Source organism: Camelina sativa, chromosome 8 (genome assembly GCF_000633955.1).
Source record: "Camelina sativa cultivar DH55 chromosome 8, Cs, whole genome shotgun sequence".
Lineage (NCBI taxonomy): Eukaryota > Viridiplantae > Streptophyta > Magnoliopsida > Brassicales > Brassicaceae > Camelina > Camelina sativa.
The window spans coordinates 8,321,057-8,333,367 of NC_025692.1; the positions used below are offsets into that span (position 1 = coordinate 8,321,057).

The 12,311-nt window shown below is 37.0% G+C and overlaps 2 protein-coding genes across 3 annotated transcripts in view; both read right to left on the reverse strand.

The window, feature by feature from the left end:
• Window positions 1-519, reverse strand: part of LOC104706703 (uncharacterized protein At3g49140-like) — a 4,579-nt gene extending 4,060 nt beyond the window's left edge. For both annotated transcript variants that reach the window (XM_010422913.2, XM_010422912.2), the window contains exons 1-2: window positions 417-519; window positions 82-184 (exon numbers count right to left, since the gene is read on the reverse strand). In XM_010422913.2, the coding sequence (XP_010421215.1) occupies window positions 82-184; window positions 417-456 (143 nt within the window). In that variant the 5' untranslated portion in view covers window positions 457-519. The remainder of the gene's footprint in view (window positions 1-81; window positions 185-416) is intronic.
• Window positions 1,484-3,590, reverse strand: LOC104706704 (probable peroxidase 61). The gene is made up of 4 exons (XM_010422914.2): window positions 3,198-3,590; window positions 2,919-3,098; window positions 2,663-2,822; window positions 1,484-2,065 (listed from the first exon to the last, which is right to left on the reverse strand). Exons 1-4 carry the CDS (start codon window positions 3,444-3,446, stop codon window positions 1,629-1,631), a joined length of 1,026 nt encoding a protein of 341 aa, XP_010421216.1. The 5' UTR covers window positions 3,447-3,590; the 3' UTR covers window positions 1,484-1,628.

Here is a 12,311-nt window from a genome sequence, read left to right on the forward strand (position 1 = left end):
AAAAAAAAAAAAAAAAAAAAAATCTCAACTTTACTTAACAGAACTAATGGGTAATGGAGAAGAAAGGGCAATTCATAGTACCCAGAATTAGTGTTGAGACGGTGAGGATGAAAAACTCGGCGAGGCGCGACATGGAAGCAGCTTCCTCCTCCTCCCTCCTCTGTTTTCGATACAGGACAATGCCCTGCCAAGTAGTATTTTTCTCAACTCAATTCATGAAAAAAATTTTGAGGAGAGAATCAAAGAATTTTGCTGAAAAGTAAAAAAAAAATGGAATGCAAAGAAGAAAACTCCCAATCAATAGAGTACATGAGAATATCAATTAGCAATAACAAACGCGAAAAATGCATAGATAGAGATATTGCGAGTAAAAATTAAAGAAAAAAAATGTTGTATTTCAGTAAGAGAGTGGTTACGGAGAAGCGCCGTGGAAGAGAAGAATCCGGGTACGGCCATGAGTGAGACTGCGAGAGAGAGAGAGAGAGAGAGAGCCTCCAAGGCCGAAGCGAAGCCTACGAAGACTGCTATCAAATATCTCTTATTTGTGATGACGACGTGTTTAAAAAATGTTTTATCTTTGAAACGCAGCGTTTTTGTTTTTTTTTATATCATGCAAATTTGTTTTGTTGCCTTTATCAAATTTTTTTCCTCTTCAAAATGTGAACAAAAACCTCATTGGTGTATTTTTTAACAAACAGAGGGGGGTACCTTTTTAATAAGAAAAAAAAATGCAAAGCTAGCTAGCTTAAGAGAACTTTGAAGGTTGCTAATATCAAATGAAAAAAAAAGAAACATGCGACTTTCAAGTTGTTAATGTCTCTTCCAAACCTTTTAATAGAAACGGAAGTATACAACTTTTTTAATAGACTATATAATTTTTATAAGTTGGTTACAAAATAGATTATGGATTAAATATAGATTAGTTACAAAAAAATGTTATAGATTAATTGGTCAATATGTGGGCTATATGAATACAGTTAAGAATATCCCAAAGAATTTTTCTAAAGAGAATATTCCAATGATTTATATAATTTCATAAATAAAATATTTAGTATTCCATATATTGTTACAAAGTATATACTGTTAGACATAAAAATATACTTTTATGCGTAAAAAAGAATAAAATCTTGACAATTTATCACACTTAATCGTGATTTCCAAAATCTTATTGTGCAGTTGAAAATAAAATATTCCTAAGCACGGGTCATAGTTAAAAAAAAAACTTTCAGCAAACATATTCAAAACTTAAAATAAAAACAAACAACAAACATATTTCTCATACATAAAATTACAAAATTAACAATATAAAACTTACTAAATAAGTGTTTTTTTCAAGCTATCATATTTGGCATATGATTTTGTTGCATAGTGTTTTATCCAAAATTTTTTTTTAAAACAATTATATAAATTATATTTTATTCTAAAATTATAATATAAATAAAAGAAATTTCAACTCGTGCTCTAGCACGGATCCAATGTAATCAGTCTCGTTAAAACGTTGTTACATTTTTGCAAGATTCAACAATTTATCTTATTTATCTTCCATCCTTGTTGATGATAAAATATTTATAATTTTATAACAAACACACACACATAATAATAAATTAAATAAGATATAATTATATAGTTTAAGCTCCGTAGTTAGCGTTGGTAACTTTGCAGTCTCGGCGAATCTCTCCAGCTGTTCCGGTCAATACATTGATAGATCCCATCCTCGACATTGCCAAAGCAAATGACTTTCTGAAATCTTCGAAACCTGAAGCGAACTCTTGTGTGATCTCCTTCGAGTCATCGTTGTTGAGCAGCTCTTGGTCTACTCCCAAAACAGCGTTATGAGACAAAACACGGGAGTAGTAGGAGTTGCTGAATCTGTTGCTCGAGCCTGAGTCTGGGTTTAGATAAACGAGTGGATCGGTTTGGCCCTTTTGTGTTCTTGGAGGACAAAGATATCGAAGTTGTGATACCAATGTAGTGTTCATGCTCGGATCTGGTTTCCCTGTGCTCTTGAAGTTATATAGTCTGTTCACTATGTGACTGCAGTGTGTCTTCCCCATTGAGTGTGCTCCTGTTCCATTACACAATATATTAGAGGTTGTTATAAATCATCTACGAGAAAGCTAGTTAAATCCACTTTGGTTGTATATTATATCTTTATTTCTTGATTACTAGCTGGATTACTATTTGGATATTCTTAAAAATTCCAGAATGTGAAACCGTCTTGTAAATTTTATTTTGCAGTAGTTAAGTGTTGTATACAATGAGAATAGTTCAAATATTTGTAATCTTTATAGTAGTGGTAATTAAGATCTTCCTCTCTGCCAAACATAGCTAGAGCATTGAATTACAATCTTAGTATTTTTCAACGTTAAAATACAATCATTGTTTCAAATGTCATATATTTAAATTATCAAATAATTTTTCAGATATTATTTTTTGCAAATTACAAATGGGAAAAATGTCAAACCCAAAACAGTTCATTTGATGTCTACGTTAGTGATTAAAATGCTTATGCTTGTGGGGAATCATTTGGAAAAAGTAAACACTATATGTAAATATAAACGTGAATTTGTTGTGCTTTGCGAGTACGTTTTCCTAACTAGAATAAACGATAGAAGATGCTTGTGTTTAAAGGGAAAGAGAGAAAAACAAGACGATGAAATACCTAGAAGGGTAGTCATATCCAAAACGTCAAGACCTTTAGACTTGAAGTATGCCAATGACTCGTCGACTGAGATGGACGGTGACGGAAGATCCACGGCGTCTGCATTTAGTCTCCCACCGTCCCTTCTCCCGGTAAACACAGGGTAAGACGGTGCTCCAGCCTAACCGTCATCAAAAAAAAAAAACACCAATCAGAAAAATTCCAACAATAATCAATCAATAAAGTACAGAAGATGCGCGTATGCGTATATATGTACCATGTGAACAGCATCTCTAGTGGCAAGGTTGAGGATATCAGCGCAAGAAACAACACCAGGACAACGTGATTCAAGAACTTGTTTTATTTTATCGATTATTACAAAACCTCCAAGCCCTCGATTTTGCGGAGCTGTCCTCTCTGAGTTTGGTCCTTGCAGAAGAACCGAAGCATCACATCCCTACACACACATTTTCAAATAGATTAACAACATATATAGGCTATAAGAAATAAGAAAATGAAAGTAATGTTGATGATGTTATTGTTAGTGTTTACTTACATTAACCATACAATCGGAGTAGAGCAGACGAAGTAGCTTGGGGGCAACGGTATTATCACTCTTATAAAACTTTTCGACTTGGTATCTAATATAAGTCTCTGCATCATCACAAGTGTTGGTAACTTTGTAATAATGCCAAACCAGCTTCATCGGAGGGTTCATTCCCGTCGCAGCCTCTACTGTCGCCGTTCCGGCTAAGCTTATGACTACGAGGGCCAATAGTGGGAAATTTTTCACAAACTGCATCATTTTAATATAAATAAAACGAAAAAATATTCCACCACAAAAAACCCTAGTTTTCTTTTTCTCGTTTCTTGATTAAAAGATCAAAGTAGCTAGATTCTTATTGCTCGTGTATAAGTAGAAAGAAATAGATAAGAGGGGAAAAAATGAATGTAATGAATTACGAGATATGGATTAGTAATCGATCAGGTGGGTTATATATCAGGTTTGACTAGGGTGGCAAGTCCACGTGAGTGAAGCGGTAATGTCGATATACAAAACTATTATTACGTTCTGACTTTGTTCAGTTTGATGTACAGAACAAGGAAACGCGTGTAGGACAAACGCGGATTCACATGAAACGATGTCATTCCACGTTCGATATTATGAGTAGTTTTCTTTTCCGGCTAATTATGTGGGTTGCTTGCTAATTGGTTAACCAAAACCTTTGAGTTCACACCTATAATATTGTAGATCACATATACCTCTCTTACCATTTCAATAATACTAATGGAGGGTTTCCAAAGTTACCAGACTTTATAAAATATACTCTTTCCGTTTCAAAATATAAAATATTTTAGAAAAGTTTTTTGTTTCATAATATAGGATGTTTTCAAGTTTCTATACAATTTTAGATTAGTTTAGTATTTTATATTATACAATATTGTTTCTCATTGGTTGAACTTGTTAAAAGTAAAGACTTCTTAATATGCATGCTTTAATTAAAACATTTTATATTTTGAAACGGAGGGAGTACTAGATTAGGCTCGCGGATATAAGAAAATATGTGAAATTTTAAGTTATATTCAAAATATTAATTTTATATCATTTGATTTTTTTAAACGGATTTAGAGTTCACACACTTTATCTTGTAGTACAATTTCTTTATATATTACATAATAATAAAATTAGATTTTAATTATATGCACTCAATCTCAATGAGTAACATTTATATTTTTTTTTATAAAAAGAAATATGCATTATATCAAATTTATATCTTACTTAATATTTGTAAAAAACTAAAAATTAATCAAACATAATTCTCTGAAAACTAATTTTATCTCATATTTGAAAAAATAACAATTTCTTAAATTTATTTTGTTCTATATTTTGTAATCTCATACATAATAGTTTTACTACTTGTCTAACTAACTTTAAATAAAACTATACTAACATTATCATAAATTAATCAAAAATTCAAAGACGTTATCATGAGAATATTATTTGTTTATGTAAAGGTAAATATCTACATTTCATTTTCTTTTAGGATTAATAATTGTAGTATAATTTATTTAATTATGGCATTATAGTAATTAATTATATAATTTTCTTAATTCATTTTTTCTTATAGAATTAGTAATTTAAATTTAGAATTAGTATTATTTTTTATATACATATATGAACTGAAACGAGCGCACCCGGATTCCCAATCTTCACATTGATGTGATCATGGATGGAGCTAAGGAGGATGAGCGTATAGCTGAGGTTGAACATGAGGAAAGTGTAGCTGAGCTTGAACCAAAGGAGCTTGTAGCTGAGGAACCATTGCTTGTACCTGAAGGACCAATGACTACAACAAAAGTTAAGAAGCTAAGGAATGCACTAAATGGTCTTATTCAAGAGCTTATGGCCAAAGAGAGTATGAAAAAATCTATTGGGGATGATATCTATCAAGTCTAGCTCACTTTGAGCCTAATTCAAGTCTAAGAAAGCCCAAAATAATCACTTTATTTTGTGGTCAAAGAAGAGTGACGAAAATTGAGATACATGCACCTAGAGTCACCTTGGGAAGAACACCTTGGGAAGACAAACTTCAAGAGTTGAATCTTCATTCAACTATCTATCTTTATTGTTTTTTTAGTTTCAAGAATAATACTTGATTTTGTTACCAAGTTTTCTTTCCTATATAAACTCACGTAAGATCAATGAAATAATCAACCAACTTTTTTATAAAACTTTTTATTTTCTTTGAGAGTGATTCTCTTCTGTTCTTTGTGGACAAAACCGATTGTTTAGTGTGATTCCAACAATCAAAACCAACTACTTGGTGTGATTCCAATAGTCAAAACCCGATCTCCTTGGTGCGAGACTGAGAGATCCGATCTTTTTGGTGCGAGGCTGAAAGATCAAACCGGTATATCAAGAGTCTTTCCGCAACTCTTGTGCAACAATTCATTCCACCATCCTTATTCTTGAGGCTTCATCATCTTTAGAATCAAGGTGTCTCTATCTACCAACTCGAAGGTGCCGATTCCTTGGGAGGATCATATCAAGTGGTATCAGAGCCTCAAGAATCATATCAAGTGGTATCAGAGCACACCCTTGAGTTCGATATTTTATCATCCTATCATTTTCTATCTTTTCACCTTCTATCTATCATCTTTCTATCTTTCCATCTTCTTTATTTCATTTTCTCATCTTTTCATCTTCTATATCTATTTTATTTATTTATTAAAAAAAAGCAAAAAAAAAAAAAGCAAAAGAAAAAAAAACAAAAGAAAAAAAAACAAAAAAAAACAAAGAAAAAAAAAAGAAAAAAAAAAGAGAAAAAAAAGGTTATTTTCTATTCAAAAAAAAAACTACTTCTATCAATCGGTTCTATTTTATCTTTTGGTATCTCGCTGAGTTTGATTCTGTTTCGATCGTTTTGGAAAACACATTGGGTTTGATTGGTTTCTGTTCTATTAGAACCTTTGAGAGTCACTAGAACACACTTTGAGAGTTGAGAGTAAACACTTGTGAGGATTTTGTTTTTGTGAGTTTGTTCATCTTGCAGGTTTCTTCAAATATGGATGACGGAGAAAATAACAACCATGAAGTAGAACAACCCGGGAGACTTCAAAATATCCAGATGGAAGCATTGTTGGGAGAAATGCGGAGGATGATGAGGGTTGAGATGAATGCAGTCTATGAGAGGTTGGACGAAGTTCAAGCAGAAGCACAACAAAGGCAACCACAAAACTTGCCTAATCAACAAAGGAGAGTAGGAGAGGAGTTAAGAATGCCGAGAGATGTAGCAGCTGAAGATTACTACATTCGTAGTGGAAACTCATCTCAAGGAGGCCGAAGGAGACCTAGACGTGTGCGAGAAGGCAGAGAAAGAAATGATAATAACATTGGAGGGCTGAAGTTTAATATTCCACCATTTATTGGGAAGAATGATCCAGATGTCTACTTGGAGTGGGAGAAGAAGGTAGAACAAGTTTTCAATTTTCAACACTATTCTTAGATCATTAAGGTGCGAATGGCGGCTGTTGAGTTTAGTGAGTATGCGCTTAGCTGGTGGGATCAGTTGGTGATTTCACGAAGACGTAATGGCGAATATCCGATTGATACTTGGGCTGAGATGAAGGCTATCATGAGGAGAAGGTTTGTTCTGGGCCATTACCATCGCGATCTGCATCAAAAGCTAAGGAGACTGACTCATGGAAGTCGAAGTGTGGAGGATTACTATCAAGAGATGGAGATTCTTTTGATAAGAGCTGATGTGGTTGAGGACCGAGAAGTTATTATGGCTAGATTCATGAGTGGGTTGAACCGAGATGTCCAAGATAGGCTTGAGATGGAGCATTATGTGGAGCTTGAAGAGATGTTACATAAAGCAATCTTGGTGGAAAAGCAACTCAAGAGAAGAAGTTCTACGCGGATAACTTATGGTGCTGGTTCATCTAACCCAAAAATAAGTTACCAGAAGGAAGAAAAGCCAGTTGCTATTCCAAAGGCTGAAGCGAAGACAATTGTTGCCAATCAAGTTACCAAGGACAAAGCTGAGGCTACCAGAACCCGAGCTCGTGATGTGACGTGTTATAAGTGTCATGGGAGAGGACACTATGCACATGAATGTTCCAACAGAAGAACCATGATTCTCTTGGAGAATGGAGAGTTTGAATCAGAAAATGAAGAGGTGGTTTCTGATTCACTAGAAGAACTTGAAGAAATTCTAGAAAACGGTGAGATATTGGTGGCAAGGAGATCACTCAGTGTTCAAACTGCGATTGTGGAACATGAGCAAAGGGAGAATCTATTTCATACAAGGTGTCATGTCCGAGATAAGGTATGTTGACTCATAATTGATGGCGGGAGTTGTACTAATGTGGCAAGTGAAACAATGGTCAAGAAGCTTGGGCTAACTACGGAGAAACACCCGAAGCCATATATGTTGCAATGGCTTAATGATGATGGTTAGATGAAGGTTATTATCCAAGTAAAGGTTCCTATTATCATTGGGAAATATGAGGATGAGGTTTTGTGCGATGTTCTACCTATGGAGGCAAGTCATATTCTTTTGGGAAGACCATGGCAATCTGACCGGAGAACAACCCATGATCGTTTCACCAATCGATATTCTTTTGAGTTCAAAGGCAAGAAGATCATCTTATTTCCGTTGACACCTCATGAAGTTTACCAAGATCAGTTGATTCTCAGGCAAAGGAAAGAAACAAACACCATGAGCGACCCCACAAACACAATTTACCAAAAAGAGAGCGAGAGTTTGAGAAAAACCAAGTCAAAGGCCTGCAAGAGAAAACCCGTGAGGCATTCAAATTTCTTTGTGAGAAAATGAGAGGTTAAGAGAGCTTTATATTCGAAACAACCTTTTATTATGTTTGTTTACAAAGAAACTCTCATGAGTTTTTCTGACCTTGCACCGGTGTTACCGAGTGAGAGAACCTTTCTTTTGCAGGATTTTGAGGACGTATTCCCGGAGGACAATCCGAAAAGCTTACCACCTATCCGTGGTATTGAACACCAAACCGACCAGCTTATAGGACTAATACCGTGGAGACCTTGGAGTTGCAAAGACAAGTTAATGAGCTCATGGAGAAGGGACATATCAGAGAGAGCATGAGCCCATGTGCAGTCCCAGTCCTACTTGTGTCCAAAAAGGATGGAAGTTGGCGCATGTGTGTTGATTGTAGAGCCATCAACAACATCACGGTAAAGTATCGTCATCCTATTCCTAGGCTTGATGATATGTTTGACGAACTGCATGGTTCTTGTGTCTTTTCTAAGATAGATCTCAAAAGTGGATATCACCAAATACGCATGAAAGAGGGTGATGAATGGAAAACTTCTTTCAAAACTAAGCATGGGTTGTATGAATGGTTGGTTATGCCTTTTGGGCTAACAAATGCACCCATCACTTTTATGAGGTTAATGAACCATGTTTTGAGAAAATTCATTGGAATCTTTGTTGTAGTTTACTTTGATGATATCTTAGTCTATAGCAAGAATTTAGAAGAACATGTTCAGCATCTAGAAGCGGTTCTTACAACTCTTAGAGAAGAGAAGTTGTTTGCTAATCTTAAGAAATGCACTTTTTGTATGGATAATCTTGTCTTTCTAGGTTTTGTTGTTAGTGCAAATGGCATTAAGGTTGATGAGGAGAAAGTTAAAGCTATCAGAGACTGGCAAAGTCCTAAGACCGTTGGAGAATTAAGGAGCTTTCATGGACTAGCTGGATTTTATAGGCGCTTTGTGAAGGACTTTAGCACTATAGCTGCACCACTTACAGAAGTTATCAAGAAGGATGTTGGATTCAAACCAGGAAACCAAGTGTGGGTTCACTTGAGAAAAGAACGGTTTCCAGCTGAAAGGAAGTCGAAATTGATGCCTAGAATCGATGGACCCTTTGAGATCACAAGAAAGATTAATGACAATGCTTACCAACTTGATCTTCAAGGTAAGTACAATGTGAGTTCAAACTTTAATGTTTCTGATTTAGTTCCTTTTGTGGCAGATGATCCAGATTTGAGGTCAAATCCTTTTCAAGAGGAGGGAGATGATGTGATCAAGGATGGATCTAAGGAGGATGAGCTTGTAGCTAAGCTTGAACATGAGGAAAGTGTAGCTGAGCTTGAACCAGAGGAGCTTGTAACTGAGGAACCATTGCTTGTACCTGAAGGACCAATGACTAGAGCAAAAGCTAAGAAGCTAAGGAATGCACTAAATGGTCTTATTCAAGAGCTTATGGCCAAAGAGAGTATGGAAAAATCTATTGGGTATGATACCTATCAAATCCAGCCTACTTTGAGCCTAATTCAAGTCCAAGAAAGCCCAAAATAATTACTTTGTTTTGTGGTCAAAGAAGAGTGACGAAAATTGAGATACATGCACCTAGAGTCACCTTGGGAATGACACCTTGGGAAGACAAACTTCAAGAGTTGAATCTTCATTCAACTATCTATCTTTATTGTTTTTTTTTAGTTTCAAGAATAATACTTGACTTTGTTACCAAGTTTTCTTTCCTATATAAACTCATGTAAGATCAATGAAATAATCAACCAACTTTTTTATAAAACCTTTTCTTTTCTTTGAGAGTGATTCTCTTCTGTTCTTTGTGGACAAAACCGATTGCTTGGTGTGATTCCAACAATCAAAACCGACTACTTGGTGTAATTCCAATAGTCAAAACCCGATCTCCTTGGTGAGAGGCTGAGAGATCCGATCTTTTTGGTGCGAGGCTAAAAGATCAAACCGGTATATCAAGAGTCTTTCCGCAACTCTTGTGCAACCATTCATTCCACCATCCTTATTCTTGAGGCTTCATCGTCTTTAGAATCAAGGTGTCTCTATCTACTAACTCGAAGGTGCCGATTCCTTGGAAGGGTCATATCAAGTGGTATCAGAGCCTCAAGAATCATACCACACACAGAATCCAAGGGTAACAATCTCATCAGAACCCCATTATTCATACGAGACAACCGACGTAGATATTCCTCCTTATAAAAACTCTCACAAATGCACCCCAAACCCCATCTCATCTAGTTATTGAGTCACACAACCAACCACCCCTAGTGACCGAGTAACAAGAGAGGTGGGCTGGAATATTTGATTTCGTCCACCCACGGACAACACTTCCCCACAAATACTCCAATTCACTATCAACTCCTTTAGTGCCTCCGACGTCCACGACATCACTTCTGTCGATCTCTCCTTATCCAACCCTAAATCCAGCTGTTTTCCAATGATCCAAACACACAAGAACATGCTGGTGTCGACCGACACAATCCTGGTGTCGCTCGACACCCCAACCTTACCACAAAACTGTCTATGCCAGACCTCAATACAAAACCTCGATTAAAACACAAACCAACCGTTCATTTCATACACCCAACGTTGGATATGGAGCATGTAGCACCACGAAGCTCTCCAACATATTTCAACCCAATCGGACTCCGTTTAATCCTCCAAACGCTGCCCCGAAATAGCCATCCTGGACCAGTTCTCGTTGTCCGTATGTTGGTGTTGGTGTCGACCGACGCCACTATTATTGATCAAGATAAGGTCGGACATGATATGGTCGGTCATGGCTTGGTCCGTACCATGGTCTAGTCCGTACGATTGTTAGTAAGACCACTAAGATGAAAATAAGAGGCCTAGTCATCTTACAAGGCCCAAGAGAAGAGAAGGATTGAGAAGAAGTCTTGTAGCCGTTGGAGATAAGGTCACATGTTTCCTTAAGAGAAACTATGGGACGTCGCTATCACTATGGGGATTTGCTCTATCTCTCTCTCCCCATTTCCCTATTGTATTCTCTCTCTTGTAAAAGGGTGTAGCCCTAGTTTCATATACTATTTAAGGCTCCTAGCCGACATTGTAAACCTTCAATTCTAATAGAATATTTTTTCTCTTTTATTCTCTTTGTTCATCAACCTTATCTATTATCTCATCACACTTAACTCTAAACTCTACTCTTATTCCGCTTAAACTAACATGGTATCAGAGCAAGTTTTTCGATTCACCACTCTCTAAACTCACTCTTTCTACTTACTCTACCTTAATCTTTACTCTTCTTTACTCTCTAGAAATCAAATCTTTTCTCGCCATGGAAACCGCAAAACCAATTGTTACTCCGGTGGTTCTCAAAGGTGCAAATTATCTCTTGTGGAAAAGAACCACAAAGACCGCCCTTAGTGGTCGGGGACTCTGGATTCATGTGGAAACAGACCAGCTCCTCAAGAAAGCCAACAAAGGGGACGACAAAGAAGAAAAGGAAGAAGAAAAGGAGGCTGAGCTCGAAAAGGAAGTCAAATGGTTCCAAGAAGATCAGACCGTGCTTGCCATTCTCCAAAACTCGCTGGACGCGCCCATCTTAGAAGCCTACTCCTATTGTGAGATGGCCAAGGAGCTATGGGATAATCTAGCGAACGTGTACGGGAATATAACTAACCTAACCCATGTGTTTGAAGTTAAGAAGGCCATTAACTTGGAGTTTACCAAGCACTTTGGGATGTTTTGGTTTCTTTGGGCCGAACTTGAGATGCTCCGGCCAAGCACCATAGATCCGGCGATTCTAAACGAAAGGAAAGAGCAAGATAAAGTCTTTGGCTTGCTACTCACCCTCAATCCCGCATTCAATGATCTCGTTAAGCATATCCTCTGCGGTGACAAGCTACCTACTCTCGTTGATGTGTGCGCCCAAGTTCAAAAGGAACAAGGGGAACTTGTCACAGCCAACAAAGGAGTCTACAAGCATGAGGAAAGGAAGACGGTGGTGTGTGACCACTGTAAGAAGAAAGGCCATGTGAAAGATTCCCCACCCTCATCTCAAGCCAGCCAACTTCAAGGCCAATCTTTTGCAAGAGGGTACAAGCGGCCAAGGGACCGGAACGGTGAACCAAGGAGGGGCAACGGCTATGGCAGCATCCTATGGAGACTTGGTGAGGAAGTCTGACCTGGAAGCCCTTATTAATTCCATTGCCGCACTCAAAGAATCTGGTACCACCTTCTTTGCTTCTAAACCAAGTAAAATGATTGTCATTGACTCGGGGGCTTCTCATCATATGATTAGTAACCCGGGTCTACTAGACAATATAGAACCAGCTCTAGGTAATGTTGTCATTGCTAATGGGGACCGTGTTCCTGTGACAGGTGTTGGTAACTTGAAAC

Bases quoted from the DNA above. Each gene is read 5' to 3' on its own strand.
- LOC104706704 (XM_010422914.2), bottom strand. From the start codon at position 3,446: ATGATGCAGTTTGTGAAAAATTTCCCACTATTGGCCCTCGTAGTCATA. The intron at 2,823-2,918 runs GTACATATATAC...GATGACGGTTAG, and splicing joins CTAGAGATGCTGTTCACATG to GCTGGAGCACCGTCTTACCC. The intron at 2,066-2,662 runs GTATTTCATCGT...GTAATGGAACAG, and splicing joins GGATATGACTACCCTTCTAG to GAGCACACTCAATGGGGAAG.